Source organism: Oncorhynchus clarkii, chromosome 15 (genome assembly GCF_045791955.1).
Source record: "Oncorhynchus clarkii lewisi isolate Uvic-CL-2024 chromosome 15, UVic_Ocla_1.0, whole genome shotgun sequence".
Taxonomy (NCBI): Eukaryota; Metazoa; Chordata; class Actinopteri; order Salmoniformes; family Salmonidae; genus Oncorhynchus; species Oncorhynchus clarkii.
Window position 1 is genome coordinate 31468746 of NC_092161.1, and position 14096 is coordinate 31482841.

General features: G+C 45.9%; 1 protein-coding gene across 2 annotated transcripts in view; it reads right to left on the reverse strand.

The window, feature by feature from the left end:
* LOC139367208 (disks large-associated protein 1-like) overlaps window positions 1-13620 on the reverse strand; it is a 143879-nt gene extending 130259 nt beyond the window's left edge. The window contains exons 1-2 of one of the 2 annotated variants that reach the window (XM_071105398.1): window positions 12562-13620; window positions 9747-9964 (exon numbers count right to left, since the gene is read on the reverse strand). In XM_071105398.1, coding sequence (XP_070961499.1) covers window positions 9747-9964; window positions 12562-13620 — 1277 coding nt within the window. The remainder of the gene's footprint in view (window positions 1-9746; window positions 9965-12561) is intronic. The other variant, XM_071105400.1, reaches the window with a different exon arrangement.
* Window positions 13621-14096: the final 476 nt, after the last annotated feature.

Sequence of the window (14096 nt, forward strand, 5' to 3'; positions counted from 1 at the left end):
ATAAATGTCGTTCCACTTCATGGTTGTGTCCCACTTGTTGTTGATTCTTCACAAAAAAATACAGTTTTATATCTTTATGTTTGAAGCCTGAAATGTGGCAAAAGGTCGCAAAGTTCAAGGGGGCCGAATACTTTCGCAAGGCACTGTACTTATTTTCCACCGTAATTTGCGAATAAATTCATAAAAAATCCTACAATGTGATTTTCTGGATTTTTTAAATAATTTTGTCTGTCATCGTTGAAGTGTACCTATGATGAAAATTACAGGCCTCTCTCATCTTTTTAAGTGGGAGAACTTGCACAATTGGTGGCTGACTAAATACTTTTTTGCCTCACTGTATATGGACGGAATTAATCGAACAAAAGGACCATTTGTGATGTTTATGGGACATATTGGAGTGCCAACAGAAGAAGCTTGTCAAAGGTAAGGCAGGAATTATATTGTTATTTCTGCGTTTTGTGTCGCACCTGCAGGATTGAAATATGTTTTCTCTCTTTTGTTTACGGAGGTGCTATTCTCAGATAATGGCATTGTTTGCTTTCGCCGAAAAGCCTTTTTGAAATCTGACATGTTGGCTGGATTCACAACACGTGTAGCTTTAATTTGGTATCTTACATGTGTGATTTCATGAGTTTGATTAGTATAGGAATTTATTTTAATTTGGTGCTCTGCATTTTCTCTGGCTTTTGGCCAAGTGGGACGCTTACCGTCCCACATATCCCAGAGAGGTTAAATCAATACATTTATTTTGGTTGGTTCCATTGAAACATTAATAAAGTACAGTATTTCTCACATGTTGGTATTTTGAGTTTCTCTATAATTACATTGTTTATATTTGTGTAAGAATTGTTTGTGCATTGCCAGTCAGGGGTACCAGTAATTTTGGAGCCCACTGTATATACTTTTACTTTGATACTTACTGTAAGTACATATAAAACCAAATATTTTCAGACTTTTACTTAAGTAGTATTTTACTGGGTGACTTTCACATGAGTCATTTTCTTTCAAGGTATCTTGAAAATGGTGTACTTATTCCACCACTGCCATTGGGAAGATGAACTGTAAAGCTATCTGAAGAAGAAAATGAAGAGACGCCAGAAGATTGAGTGCCAGGGAGGGAAAGGGGGATATCTAGTCAGTTGTACAACTGAATGCATTCAACTGAATTGTGTTTTCGGCATTTAACCCAACCCCTCTGAATCAGAGAGGTGTGGAGGGCTGCCATAATCAACATCCACGGCGCTCAGAGGACAGTGGGTTAACTGTCTTGCTCAGAACAACATATTCTTACCTTGTCAGCTCGGGGATTCGATCCAGCAACCTTTCTGTTACTGGCCCAAAGCTCTAACCACTTGGCAAGGGAGGGGGTTGGTCAACTGTGCCCGTAATTGATTGAGACAGGTCCAAAATCAATTATTTGGGGTATCAAGTTTATTGTGGAGGTCTACACACTGCAAAATGTATAGTAATTTAGACTAGGAATGCATTGAGATACTGATCTGTAATTATGACCGTGATGAGAAAAGTTTATGTTAGAATTATGGATAACTATACTGTTTGTTAAAGTAAATGTAGGGGTGAACCAGCCAGGACTAAGCATTTTTAGGACTAAGCAAATCAAATTGTATTTGTCACATCCACCGAATACAACAGATGTAGGTAGACCTTACAGTGAAATGTTTACTTACAAGTCCTTAAAGCTTGGTCGCAATGGGTCTTCCAAATGGACAATAACCCCAAGCATACTTCCAAAGTTGTGGCAAAATGGCTTAAACAATTTAAAGGCGATGCTACCAAATACTAATTGAGTGTATGTAAACTTCTGACCCAATGGGAATATGATGAAATAAATAAATGCTGAATAAAATCATTCTCTCTACTATTATTCTGACATTTCACATTCTTAAAATAAAGTGGTGATCCTAACTGACCTAAAACAGGACATTTTAACTAGGATTAAATGCCAGGAATTGTGAAACTGAGTTTAAATGTATTTGGCTAAGGTGTATGTTAACTTCCGACTTCAACTGCACATGTGGGTAGAGTTATTATAGTGACTATGCCTAGATAAGTAACAGAGAGTAGCAGCAGCGTAAAAGAGGGGAGGGGGGGGGGGGGGGGGGGCAATGCAAAAAGTCTGGGTAGTCATTTGATTAGATGTTCAGTAGTCTTATGGCTACGGGGTATAACCTGTTAGAAGCCTCTTGGACCTAGAGTTGGCACTCCTGTACCTCTTGCTGTGCGGTAGTAGAGAGAACAGTCTATGACTAGGGTGGCTGTAGTCTGACAATTTTTAGGGCCTTCCTCTGACACCGCCTGGTATAGAGGTCCTGGATGGCAGAAACCTTGGCCCAAGTGATGTACTGGGCTGTACGCACTATCCTCTGTAATGACTTGCGGTTGGAGGCCGGGCAGATGCCATACCAGGCAGTGATGCACCCAGCCAGGATGCTCTCGATGATGCAGCTGTAGAACCTTTTGGACCAGAACCTGAGAAATCATGCCAAATCTTTTCAATCTGCTGAGGGCGAATAAGTTTTGTCAAGCCCTTTTCACGACTGTCTTGGTGTGCTTGGACCATGTTAGTTTGGTGGTGATGTGGACACCAAGGAACTTAAAGCTCTCAACCTGCTCCACTACAGCCTCATCGATGAGAATGTGGGCTTGCTCAGTCAGCGTTTTCCTGGTCCACAATCATCTCCTTTTGTCTTGGTTAAGTTGAGGGAGAGGTTGTTGTCCTGGCACCACACGGCCAGGTCTCTGACCTCCTGCCTACAGTGCCTTGCGAAAGTATTCGGCCCCCTTGAACTTTGCAACCTTTTGCCACATTTCAGGCTTCAAACATAAAGATATAAAACTGTATTTTTTTGTGAAGAATCAACAACAAGTGGGACACAATCATGAATTGGAACGACATTTATTGGATATTTCAAACTTTTTTAACAAATCAAAAACTGAAAAATTGGGCGTGCAAAATTATTCAGCCCCCTTAAGTTAATACTTTGTAGCGCCACCTTTTGCTGTGATTACAGCTGTAAGTCGCTTGGGGTATGTCTCTATCAGTTTTGCACATCGGGAGACTGAAATTTTTTCCCATTCCTCCTTGCAAAACAGCTCGAGCTCAGTGAGGTTGGATAGAGAGCATTTGTGAACAGCAGTTTTCAGTTCTTTCCACAGATTCTCGATTGGATTCAGGTCTGGACTTTGACTTGGCCATTCTAACACCTGGATATGTTTATTTTTGAACCATTCCATTGTAGATTTTGCTTTATGTTTTGGATCATTGTCTTGTTGGAAGACAAATCTCCGTCCCAGTCTCAGGTCTTTTGCAGACTCCATCAGGTTTTCTTCCAGAATGGTCCTGTATTTGGCTCCATCCATCTTCCTATCAATTTTAACCATCTTCCCTGTCCCTGCTGAAGAAAAGCAGGCCCAAACCATGATGCTGCCACCACCATGTTTGACAGTGGGGATGGTGTGTTCAGCTGTGTTGCTTTTACGCCAAACATAACGTTTTGCATTGTTGCCAAAAAGTTCAATTTTGGTTTCATCTGACCAGAGCACCTTCTTCCACATGTTTGGTGTGTTTCCCAGGTGGCTTGTGGCAAACTTTAAACAACACTATTTATGGATATCTTTAAGAAATGGCTTTCTTCTTGCCACTATTCCATAAAGGCCAGATTTGTGCAATATACGACTGATTGTTGTCCTATGGACAGAGTCTCCCACCTCAGCTGTAGATCTCTGCAGTTCATCCAGAGTGATCATGGGCCTCTTGGCTGCATCTCTGATCAGTCTTCTCCTTGTATGAGCTGAAAGTTTAGAGGGACGGCCAGGTCTTGGTAGATTTGCAGTGGTCTGATACTCCTTCCATTTCAATATTATCGCTTGCACAGTGTTCCCTGGGATGTTTAAAGCTTGGGAAATCTTTTTGTATCCAAATCCGGCTTTAAACTTCTTCACAACAGTATCTCGGACCTGCCTGGTGTGTTCCTTGTTCTTCATGATGCTCTCTGCGCTTTTAACGGACCTCTGAGACTATCACAGTGCAGGTGCATTTATACGGAGACTTGATTACACACAGGTGGATTGTATTTATCATCATTAGTCATTTAAGTCAACATTGGATCATTCAGAGGTCCTCACTGAACTTCTGGAGAGAGTTTGCTGCACTGAAAGTAAAGGGGCTGAATAATTTTGCACGCCCAATTTTTCAGTTTTTGATTTGTTAAAAAAGTTTGAAATATCCAATAAATGTCGTTCCACTTCATGATTGTGTCCCACTTGTTGTTGATTCTTCACAAAAAAATACAGTTTTATATCTTTATGTTTGAAGCCTGAAATGTGGCAAAAGGTCGCAAAGTTCAAGGGGGCCGAATACTTTCACAAGGCACTGTATATGCTGCCCTGTCATTGTTGGCGATCAGGCCTACCACACTTGATGATGGTGTTGGAGTTATGCCTGGCTGTGCAGGCATGAGTGAACATGGAGTATAGGAGGGGACTGAGCACACACCCCTGAGGGGCCCCCGTGTTAAGGATCAGCGTGGTAGATGTGTTGTTACCTTCCCTTACCACTTGGGGACGGCCCTTCAGGAAGACCAGGATCCAGTTACAGAGGGAGTGTTTATTCCCAGGGTCCTTAGCTTAGTGATGAGCTTGGAGGGCACTAAGGTGTTGAACGCTGAGCTGTAGTCAATGAATATCATTCTCACATAGGTGTTCCTTTTGTCAAGGTGGCAAAGGGCAGTGGGGAGTGCAACAGAGATTGCATCATCTGTGGATCTGTTGGGGCGGTATGCAAATCGGAGTGGGTCTAGGGTTTCTGGGACAATCGTGTTAATTGTGAGCCATGACCAGCCTTTCAAAGCACTTCATGGCTACAGACGTGAATGCTATGGGTCGGTAGTCATTTAGGCAGGTTACCTTAGTGTTCTTGGGCACAGGGACTATGGTGGTCTGCTTGAAACATGTTGGTATTACATGTATGAAAGTCATTTTGTTAAGATAGAAATGTACTGCTCTTCTCAAATAACCATGGTACGCTACTCTTATCACCCAATGGGAACCATCGACATGGCTGGCTAGCCTATCTTCAAAGGACCATCATCCAGAGTGAACAACAGTAGAAGAGATGGGTCCGGATCAATTTCGGACAATCCTTCCTAAGGAGGGATGGTTCCGGCAGAGAGAAATGGCGAACGAAGGCCTTCACACGTAAATGCATGAATGATTTCTTACTTCAAACAGGCGGCAGTTCGTGTGCAAAGTATAGGATTTACTGAGAAAAGTTTCTCTCTCCCTCCCTCTTGTCTTCTTTGTAGAAAGCCACCATATTGTGTCAGTCTGCGAGGGAGGCTATGACTGTTCAGAATGATGGTATGATAAGAGGTTATGATTAATACGTTGACTGTTTTATGGATGTTTCATTCGGGAGATGGCAACTCTTTAAACAACTGCTCTTGTGGTGCCCCAAATCCTATTGAATTGTTACATGATTACTTTAAATTGGGTAACAATTAAACATAATTTGTTGATTCAATAAATAACAGTCATCAGATTAATGAAAGTAAAGTCACGACAATGCCCAGAATTCATTGTGATCCTGGACTTCCTGACGGGCTGCCCCCAGGTGGTAAGGGTAGGCAACAACACATCTGCCACGCTGATCCTCAACACCGGTTGCCCTCAGGAGTGCATGAAAAGTGGTAGGCCTGATCACCGACAACGATGAGACAGCCTATAGGGAGGAGGTCAAAGACCTGTCAGTGTGGTGCCAGGCCAACAACCTCTCCCTCAATGTATTTGTATTTATTAGGGATCCCCATTAACTGCAGCTACTCTTCCTGGGGTCCAAACATACCGAAGAATGAGTTAAAGATAAAACAGTACATCATTTAACATCCCTACATCACCGAACATAGCCGCAGGATCTCAAATAAAATACAAGTATATAAAAACACTGTCAGCTTAAAAAAACAACATTTTGTGAGCAAGACAAAGGAGATGATCGTGGACTACAGGAAAAGGAGGGCCAAACAGACCTCTATTTGCATCGACAGAGCTGAAGTGGAGCGGGTTGAGAGCTTCAAGTTCCTTGGTGTTCACATCACCATCGAACTATCATTGTCCAAACACACCAAGGCAGTTGTGTGGAGGGCACTACAACACCTTTTCCCCCACAGCAGACTGAAACGATTTAGCATGGGCCCCCAGATCCGGTTGTATTACCGCCTGGTATGGCAACTGCTCGGAATCTGACCGTAAGGCACAACAGAGGGTAGTGCGTACGGCCCAATACATCACTGGGGCCAAGCTTCCTGCCATCCAGGACCTATATACCAGGTGGTGTCAGAGGAAGGCCCAAAAAATGGTGAAAGACTCCAGTCACCCAAGTCATAGACTATTCTCTCTGCTACCTCACGGCAAGCGGTACCAGAGCACCAAGTCTAGGTCCAACAGGCTCCTTAACAGCTTCTACCCCCAAGCTATAAGACTGCTGAACAATTAATCAAATGGTTACCCGGACTATTTACATTAACCCCCCCTTTGTTTTTACACTGCTGCTACTCACTGTTTATCATCTATGCATAGACACGTTACCCCTACCTATATGTACAAATTACCTCAACTAACCTTTACTTGGTACCGGGCCCCCTGTATATAGCCTCGTTATTGTTATGTAATTCTACTGTGTTACTTTTTATTTTTACTTTAGTTTATTTTGTATATATTCTATTTCTTGAACTGAACTGCACTGTTGGTTAAGGGCTTGTAAGTAAGCATTGCACAGTTCACTGTTGTATTCGGTGCATGTGACAAATCAAAATTGATTTGATTTGACACTCCTCCACCAAGCTGACTCCCTTCCACTGTGTTCTGGGTTAACAGCCAGTCTTGGCTCAGTGGACTCCAAGCCAGACCAAAGCTCCTGCGGTGGACGAGTGGTTCAGGCGCTCAGACGAGGTATGGAACTATTTTTTTTATTTCACCTTTATTTAACCAGGTAGGCAAGTTGAGAACAAGTTCTCATTTACAATTGCGACCTGGCCAAGATAAAGCAAAGCAGTTTGACACATACAACGACACAGAGTTACACATGGAGTAAAACAAACATACAGTCAATAATACAGTATAAACAAGTCTATATACGATGTGAGCAAATTAGGTGAGATAAGGGAGGTAAAGGCAAAAAAAGGCCATGATGGCAAAGTAAATACAATATAGGAAGTAAAACACTGGAATGGTAGATTTGCAGTGGAAGAATGTGCAAAGTAGAAATAAAAATAATGGGGTGCAAAGGAGCAAAATAAATAAATAAATAAATTAAATACAGTAGGGAAAGAGGTAGTTGTTTGGGCTAAATTATAGGTGGGCTATGTACAGGTGCAGTAATCTGTGAGCTGCTCTGACAGTTGGTGCTTAATGTTAGTGAGGGAGATAAGTGATTCCAGTTTCAGAGATTTTTGTAGTTCGTTCCAGTCATTGGCAGCAGAGAACTGGAAGGAGAGGCGGTCAAAGAAAGAATTGGTTTTGGGGGTGACTAGAGAGATATACCTGCTGGAGCGTGTGCTACAGGTGGGAGATGCTATGGTGACCAGCGAGCTGAGATAAGGGGGGACTTTACCTAGCAGGGTCTTGTAGATGACATGGAGCCAGTGGGTTTGGCGACGAGTATGAAGCGAGGGCCAGCCAACGAGAGCGTACAGGTCGCAATGGTGGGTAGTATATGGGGCTTTGGTGACAAAACGGATTGCACTGTGATAGACTGCATCCAATTTGTTGAGTAGGGTATTGGAGGCTATTTTGTAAATGACATCGCCAAAGTCGAGGATTGGTATCATGGTCAGTTTTACAAGGGTATGTTTGGCAGCATGAGTGAAGAATGCTTTGTTGCGAAATAGGAAGCCAATTCTAAATTTAACTTTGGATTGGAGATGTTTGATATGGGTCTGGAAGGAGAGTTTACAGTCTTATGGCCAGAAGTATACAGAATGGTGTCGTCTGCGTAGAGGTGGATCAGAGACTCACCAGCAGCAAGAGCGACATCATTGATGTATACAGAGAAGAGAGTCGGTCCAAGAATTGAACCCTGTGGCACTCCCATAGAGACTGCCAGAGGTCCGGACAGCAGACTCTTCGATTTGACACACTGAACTCTATCAGAGAAGTAGTTGGTGAACCAGGCGAGGCAATCATTTGAGAAACCAAGGCTGTCGAGTCTGCCGATGAGGATGTGGTGATTGACAGAGTCGAAAGCCTTGGCCAGATCAATGAATACGGCTGCACAGTAATGTTTCTTATCGATGGCGGTTAAGATATCGTTTAGGACCTTGAGCGTGGCTGAGGTGCACCCATGACCAGCTCTGAAACCAGATTGCATAGAAGAGAAGAAGAAGAACAATGCCCACATGAGACTCCAGCCCACCATCAGAAAGAGCAGGTGAATTGCCACCGCAGTGAGACTCCCGTGTTCCATCCTGGTGAACATGTCAGGCTCTCCACCAGGAACCTCCCGCTCCACCTACCTTGTAAGAAGCTGAGTCCCCGGTTCGTGCGGCCGTTCAAGGTCCCCCGGAGGGCCAACGAGGTAACTTACAGATTACAACTCCCCACTAAGTAACGGATCTCACCATATTTTCCTCCTCAGGCTGGTGGTTCCTGGTCCTCTGGCTGATGCCGTCCCCAATGACATCCCTCAGCCTCCCTTGGACATTGAGGGGAGCTCCGTCTATGCTATCAGATCACTCCTGGACTAGTGGTCTGGGAGGGGTAAGATCCAGAGGAGCAGTGTTGGGTTCCGGTGGATGACATTCTAGATCCCAACATCATCCAAGAATTCCACCTCGGGTCCGTCCTCCTGGCCGTCGTCGTCCTCTCCGGTACTCGACGTCGCAGGTTTACTAACCACCTGTCCTGGCAACCATCTTTACGGCACACCTGCATCTCATCAGTCACACCTGGACTTAATTTCTCCCTTGATTAATTACCCTTTATATAGCACTCTTTTGTTATCAGTCAGCAGCTAGTTTTGTTTGTGTTTCCATGTCAGACGCTTCTCTTTGTTTTGTATCGCTCATTGTTATTAAACTCCCTAACTACACCTGCTTCCTGACTCCCTGCGCCTACATTACATACATATGATTTCCCTGTGATGCTCAGAGGCTGAGAAACACCGATCTGAAAATAATTTGATCCACAGTTTGACACCAGCAATTTGACCTATGTAACCGTTGAACCCAGAAACAAGCTGCTTTCTGCACGGGAAGGGTGCAACCAAGCCGATCACTTAGATATACTGCAAGTATGATCTGAAGTAAATTGGAAGTCAATTTGACATTGACCTTGATCTTTGTGCTAGAGACAAATGGTTTTCTGTGCGGTAGAGCTTTACCAATGATGATCACAAGCATATAAGTATGTTTTCCCTGTGATGTTCAGAGGCAGAGGGACAGTGATCTGAAGTTTGGCAAAAGAAACGCAACAAATGTCATAATCTGATTGATTTACGACTTTGGTACAGGAAATCAAACATTTGGCTCTACATTTTGAACAGTTGGGACGATCAACTCAGGGAAAAGGCATATGAAAGAGGACATTCTCAGCCACCAGAAAATACATTTTGGCAGGGTAAAATCATATATTTATGATCTTGATGTACTTACCGTGTGGGTCAAATTAACTCGGAACATAAACGGTGTCGGCCAAATCGAACACAAGGGAAGAGCTAGTGCGTATCTACTCACTTGAGGGTGGTCATCTCGGTGAGCGATGGCTGTGTGGCCTTCAGGTAGCTGGCCCGGCGTGCCTGCACCTTTGGCGAGGGCTTGGGGCTGCAGTCTGAGTCCCCGCTGTCTTCTTCTGCCATGGCCTTGATGTAGCTGCCGCTGCGCATCCGCCGACATGGGATCTCCTCATCCTTCCCCAGGGGCGAGAATCCCCCACTCCACTCGTCCTGGGGCACCTGTGGGTCGAAGACCGTGAGAACATGCCAGTGACCGTTGCCAGAGCGATGATCCACTCATCTAAACACCCAGCTCTGAACCCTGGCTGAACCCTGTCCCAGCCAACCCCAGCCCGGGAATAGGATTGTCCAAACAATGCTCTATATCCACCCAGCCGCCAACCGCTGAAGTCACAGCACTGATCAATGGTAACCGCGAATGTTACTCTGCATGGGGTGTATTAGAACCATACCAATAGAGTGTAGAGACCAGAGGCCCTCCTTTGTGCTGCTCCCAGTCGCATATCAAACTGAGGAGTGAACTGTTTGGACTGAAATGTCTAAACTCTCCAACCCTGTCTGTCTGTCTTAATGAATGTGTAAAAAGAAGCAGGCAAAGAAGACATCTCCGCCTCCGTGAAAAAGGGAGAGAATAAACAAAGGAAGTTGTGTTCTGCCCCAACACTGCTGGTCTCCAGTGTGAGTGGCTTTTAGGGGGGTTGATGTGGAGGCGAAAGGCAGAGAGGAGCACTACGGAGAGAAGATTGCATCCCAAATGGCCTATAGGGCTCTGGATAAAAGTAGTGCACTATATAGGGAATAGGGTGTCATTTAGAATAGAAGCAGAGTGTCTGAATAATCAATGGCATGAGAATAATTCAACAGGCCGTTTACTAGGGAGACAACTCGCTTTTGACTTCAGGGTGAACAAGCGAAAACGCCAAAGAGAGAGAATATCTAGGAACTGGTGAGGACTCGAATAACACCAATTATATGCCACAAGTGTCAACTCATCCTACGTCATGGTATGTCATCAGAAGTGCCCACTTCATTTGAGGGCTGAGGGAAGAGGGTGTGTGTTTTACATGTTTGGAATGCAGCCAATGTCTCTTGTCATCTAAAACAGAAACAAACATAACACCGTGCCAAATAAAGCTAAAGTATTACACAAACAGAAGCACTGTACGGCCATCTACATTCGAGAGGTTCAATACACTGCCGAGGAACTTTGACCCTGGGAGGAGATTGGCTGAGTGTCTGTGTGTGTGTGTGTGTGTGTGTGTGTGTGCATGCGTGCGTGTGTGAATGGGGGCAACTGTAAGTGTGTGTGAACGGTGAGATGCGGAAAACAAGATCACACCGCAGCAGGAGAATTAAACAACATGTCACTCCAAATCGAAAGAAGTTCTGCTTCTTTTTCGAATTTCAAAAGTGCTCGCCTGTGAAAAGTGTCCTGTCTCTTCTTTGACAGTGCTTCTTTTTTTCGTTCCCTTGCTCTGTTAAAGAAAGAGAGCGGCAGCTTTTTTTCAGGTCGGGACAGGAGGAATGCTGCTACTGCTGCAAGAACACCACCCGTCCTTGATCTGATCGATTGGAGAAGCTGTTAAAATGCATGACTGCAAAGATCTCTCTCTTAGTCCCTCTTACTTTCTCTCTCTCCCAGTCTTTCTCTCGCCACACTGTCTCTATTTCCCTCTCTCTCCGTGTCTCAGTGTCTCTCTTTGTGTTTCCGTGTCTCTGTGTCTCGCTCTCTCTCTCTCTCTCTCTCTCTCTCTCTCTCTCCGTGTCTCTTTCTCTCTCTCTCTCTTTGTCTGTATCTCTCTCTCTCTCTCTCTCTCTCTCCGTGTCTCTCTCTCGCTCTCTCTCTCTGTGTCGCTCTTTGTCTCTCTCTCTCTCTGTCTGTCTCTCTCTCTCTTCATGCCTCTCTCCGTGTCTCTCTCGTTCTCCTATTATCTCTTAGTCCCTCTCTCTCTTTATCTTCCTCTCCTCCCCCTGGGCTTCTGTTTGCAGTTCACCCAGTCAGATGAGGGGGATGTGTCCGAGTTGAATCATTTCCTCTTTCATCTTCTCCCAAACAAACAGAGAGCGAGAGAGAGAGAGAGAGAGAGCACAGTGGTGCCACCAGGCTCAGGGATATGTGCTTTTCTCCACTTTGCATTCATTCTGTTCCCCTCTCTCTGATCTTACGTCAGCAGCCCGTTCAGACTATGTCCACGTCCTGTGTATGGGATCATGCTGATTTCCAAGTAAATATACTGCATGCAGTGATTGTAAAAGATCAGCTTAAAGGCTAATCCAGTTGATAATATAAATAAGTAATGGCTCCACAAGCAATCCTTCCACATAGAAATCCACAAGCACAAACACAGTAATTTCAGCACCCAGAACCAAATCAGCTACAAGGCTGTCACAGGACATTACAAACACACATACATGTAAAGGACATGAGACAAATGAAATGGGGTCCACAACCCAGGATGATATGGAACAGGATGCATCACCTTAAAGGTGAGGAGGATGACGTCTCACATTCAACACATGAGGACATCTAACATTCAACACAAATGAGAACGTCTCACATTCGACACAAATGAGGATGAGGATTTTTTGTCCCCAAAGAGTGGCTGATAGAGAGAGAGAGATTAAGTCTGCTCCTCCTTACCTCCTCTCCTCTCCCCTTCTCCATCTCTGTCTCAAGGGACAGTGGACATGCAGGGGACCAGGGGTCTCCACACACACATATGAGTCTCTGGGAGGACATGGATGGATGGATGGATGGATGGATATGGAGGTGTGAAGATGAGAGTTCTGGAGAAGAAGAAGAGTTGTTGTCATACCTGGAGGAATTGAAAGGTTGGGCGGCCTCCCTGCTGGCAGGTCTCAGCCTTGACAAGGGCTTTGTCCAGGTTGACCGATGCCTTCTGGTAGACCTCCCTTGCCCTGCTGACCGTCAGTGTGGATGACCAAGAGCTCTTCTTCAGCAACTGGCCCGTTCCGTCCATGCCAGTGCCCAGTCCTGGCAACCCGGCGCACGTAGAACACTTGACGTCATTGTTGCTCCGCGACGTCTTCAGCGAGTGGGCGCTGATGGTGTTGTACTGCTCCATGAAGTACTGTGACTGGGACTTCTCTGGGTGGCGGCCCATGGTCATCACCCCTGAGGGCATGCCTCCCGGGCTGGGGCTGTGGTGATGGTACAGGCACATCTCACGGTCCAGGGTGTCGTCCGAGCTCCAGTAGCCTGAGATGGCCGAGCGCATCTTGGGCTCCGACCTACTGCGGTCTTTGCTCTTGCTGCGCTTGCTGCTGTGCTTCAGGGTGCCTGAATTGGAGGGCGGGTCGTCGGGGCTGGCCTTGCCCCCGTTCACCCTGCCCCCCGATGGGCCCTCCAGGGAGTGGGACTTGGTGAAGAGTTTCTGGACCGAGTGGACAAGATGGCGGATCCTTCCGGGGCTGTCGCTGCGCTGGTGCTCCACCGCTGTGCGCTTGTACTGCAGCGTGTGGTAGCCGTCGTGCCGCACCGGCGCCTGCCGCTCAAACTGCTCCAGAAGATTCGGTGGAATTCGGTTGTTGCTTCCTCCTCCTCCACCACCGCCCCCCTTAATGCTTCCCCCTTGGCCTCCGGTGTAAGGCACCACAGCACACTCATCCTTCAGTTCGTGGTGGGAGCTGTATTGTCTTCGGGGGAAGGTGCTGCTAGCCAGGTCAGGGTAGGGCCCACACTCAGACTGGAAGGAGCTTCGCTGGGCATAGTACGGGTGGTCCGCCGGGTGGGCATCGCCTGGGTTCAGCAGGTAGGGCCGGGCTTGGCGCCCCAGGGTCATGGAGTCGTAGGAGGGGTCACAGGTCACTGTGTGATGGTGTCTCCGGCTACTCGACAAGCCTTTCATTGTCATTGTCACAGATCAGGGTACAGACGCATCCAACTGCTGCGGAGGGCGTCCGGAACCCGGAGGGGCGCTAAAATAAGCTCTGTGGACACACACAGACCCGGGCAGAACAGACAAACAGAGCGACAACAGAAAGAGACAAACAAAGAGACACAGAGCAAGAGGGAGAGAAACAGAGAGGGAGAGAATTACTAGCGCACACATATTTGCATAGGCTCTTAGCATAGTCATTGTCTAAAGCTGATGAGAATGTCTTTTGGCACTCCTCGGCAGACGAGAACAGACAGCGGTGTTGACACTGGTAGTCCTATTCATCTCTTTCTTCTGTCATTCAAGGCTATCTAAATATAGCAGTCGGTTCATTTTGCATGCATTTCCTGACTTCCGAATCGCTCCTCAAGCTTGTCTTCAAACATTTATGTTTGCTCTGGTGAATTTGATTACACCAGGGGGAAAAAGAGACAGAGGGGGAGAAAAGCGGG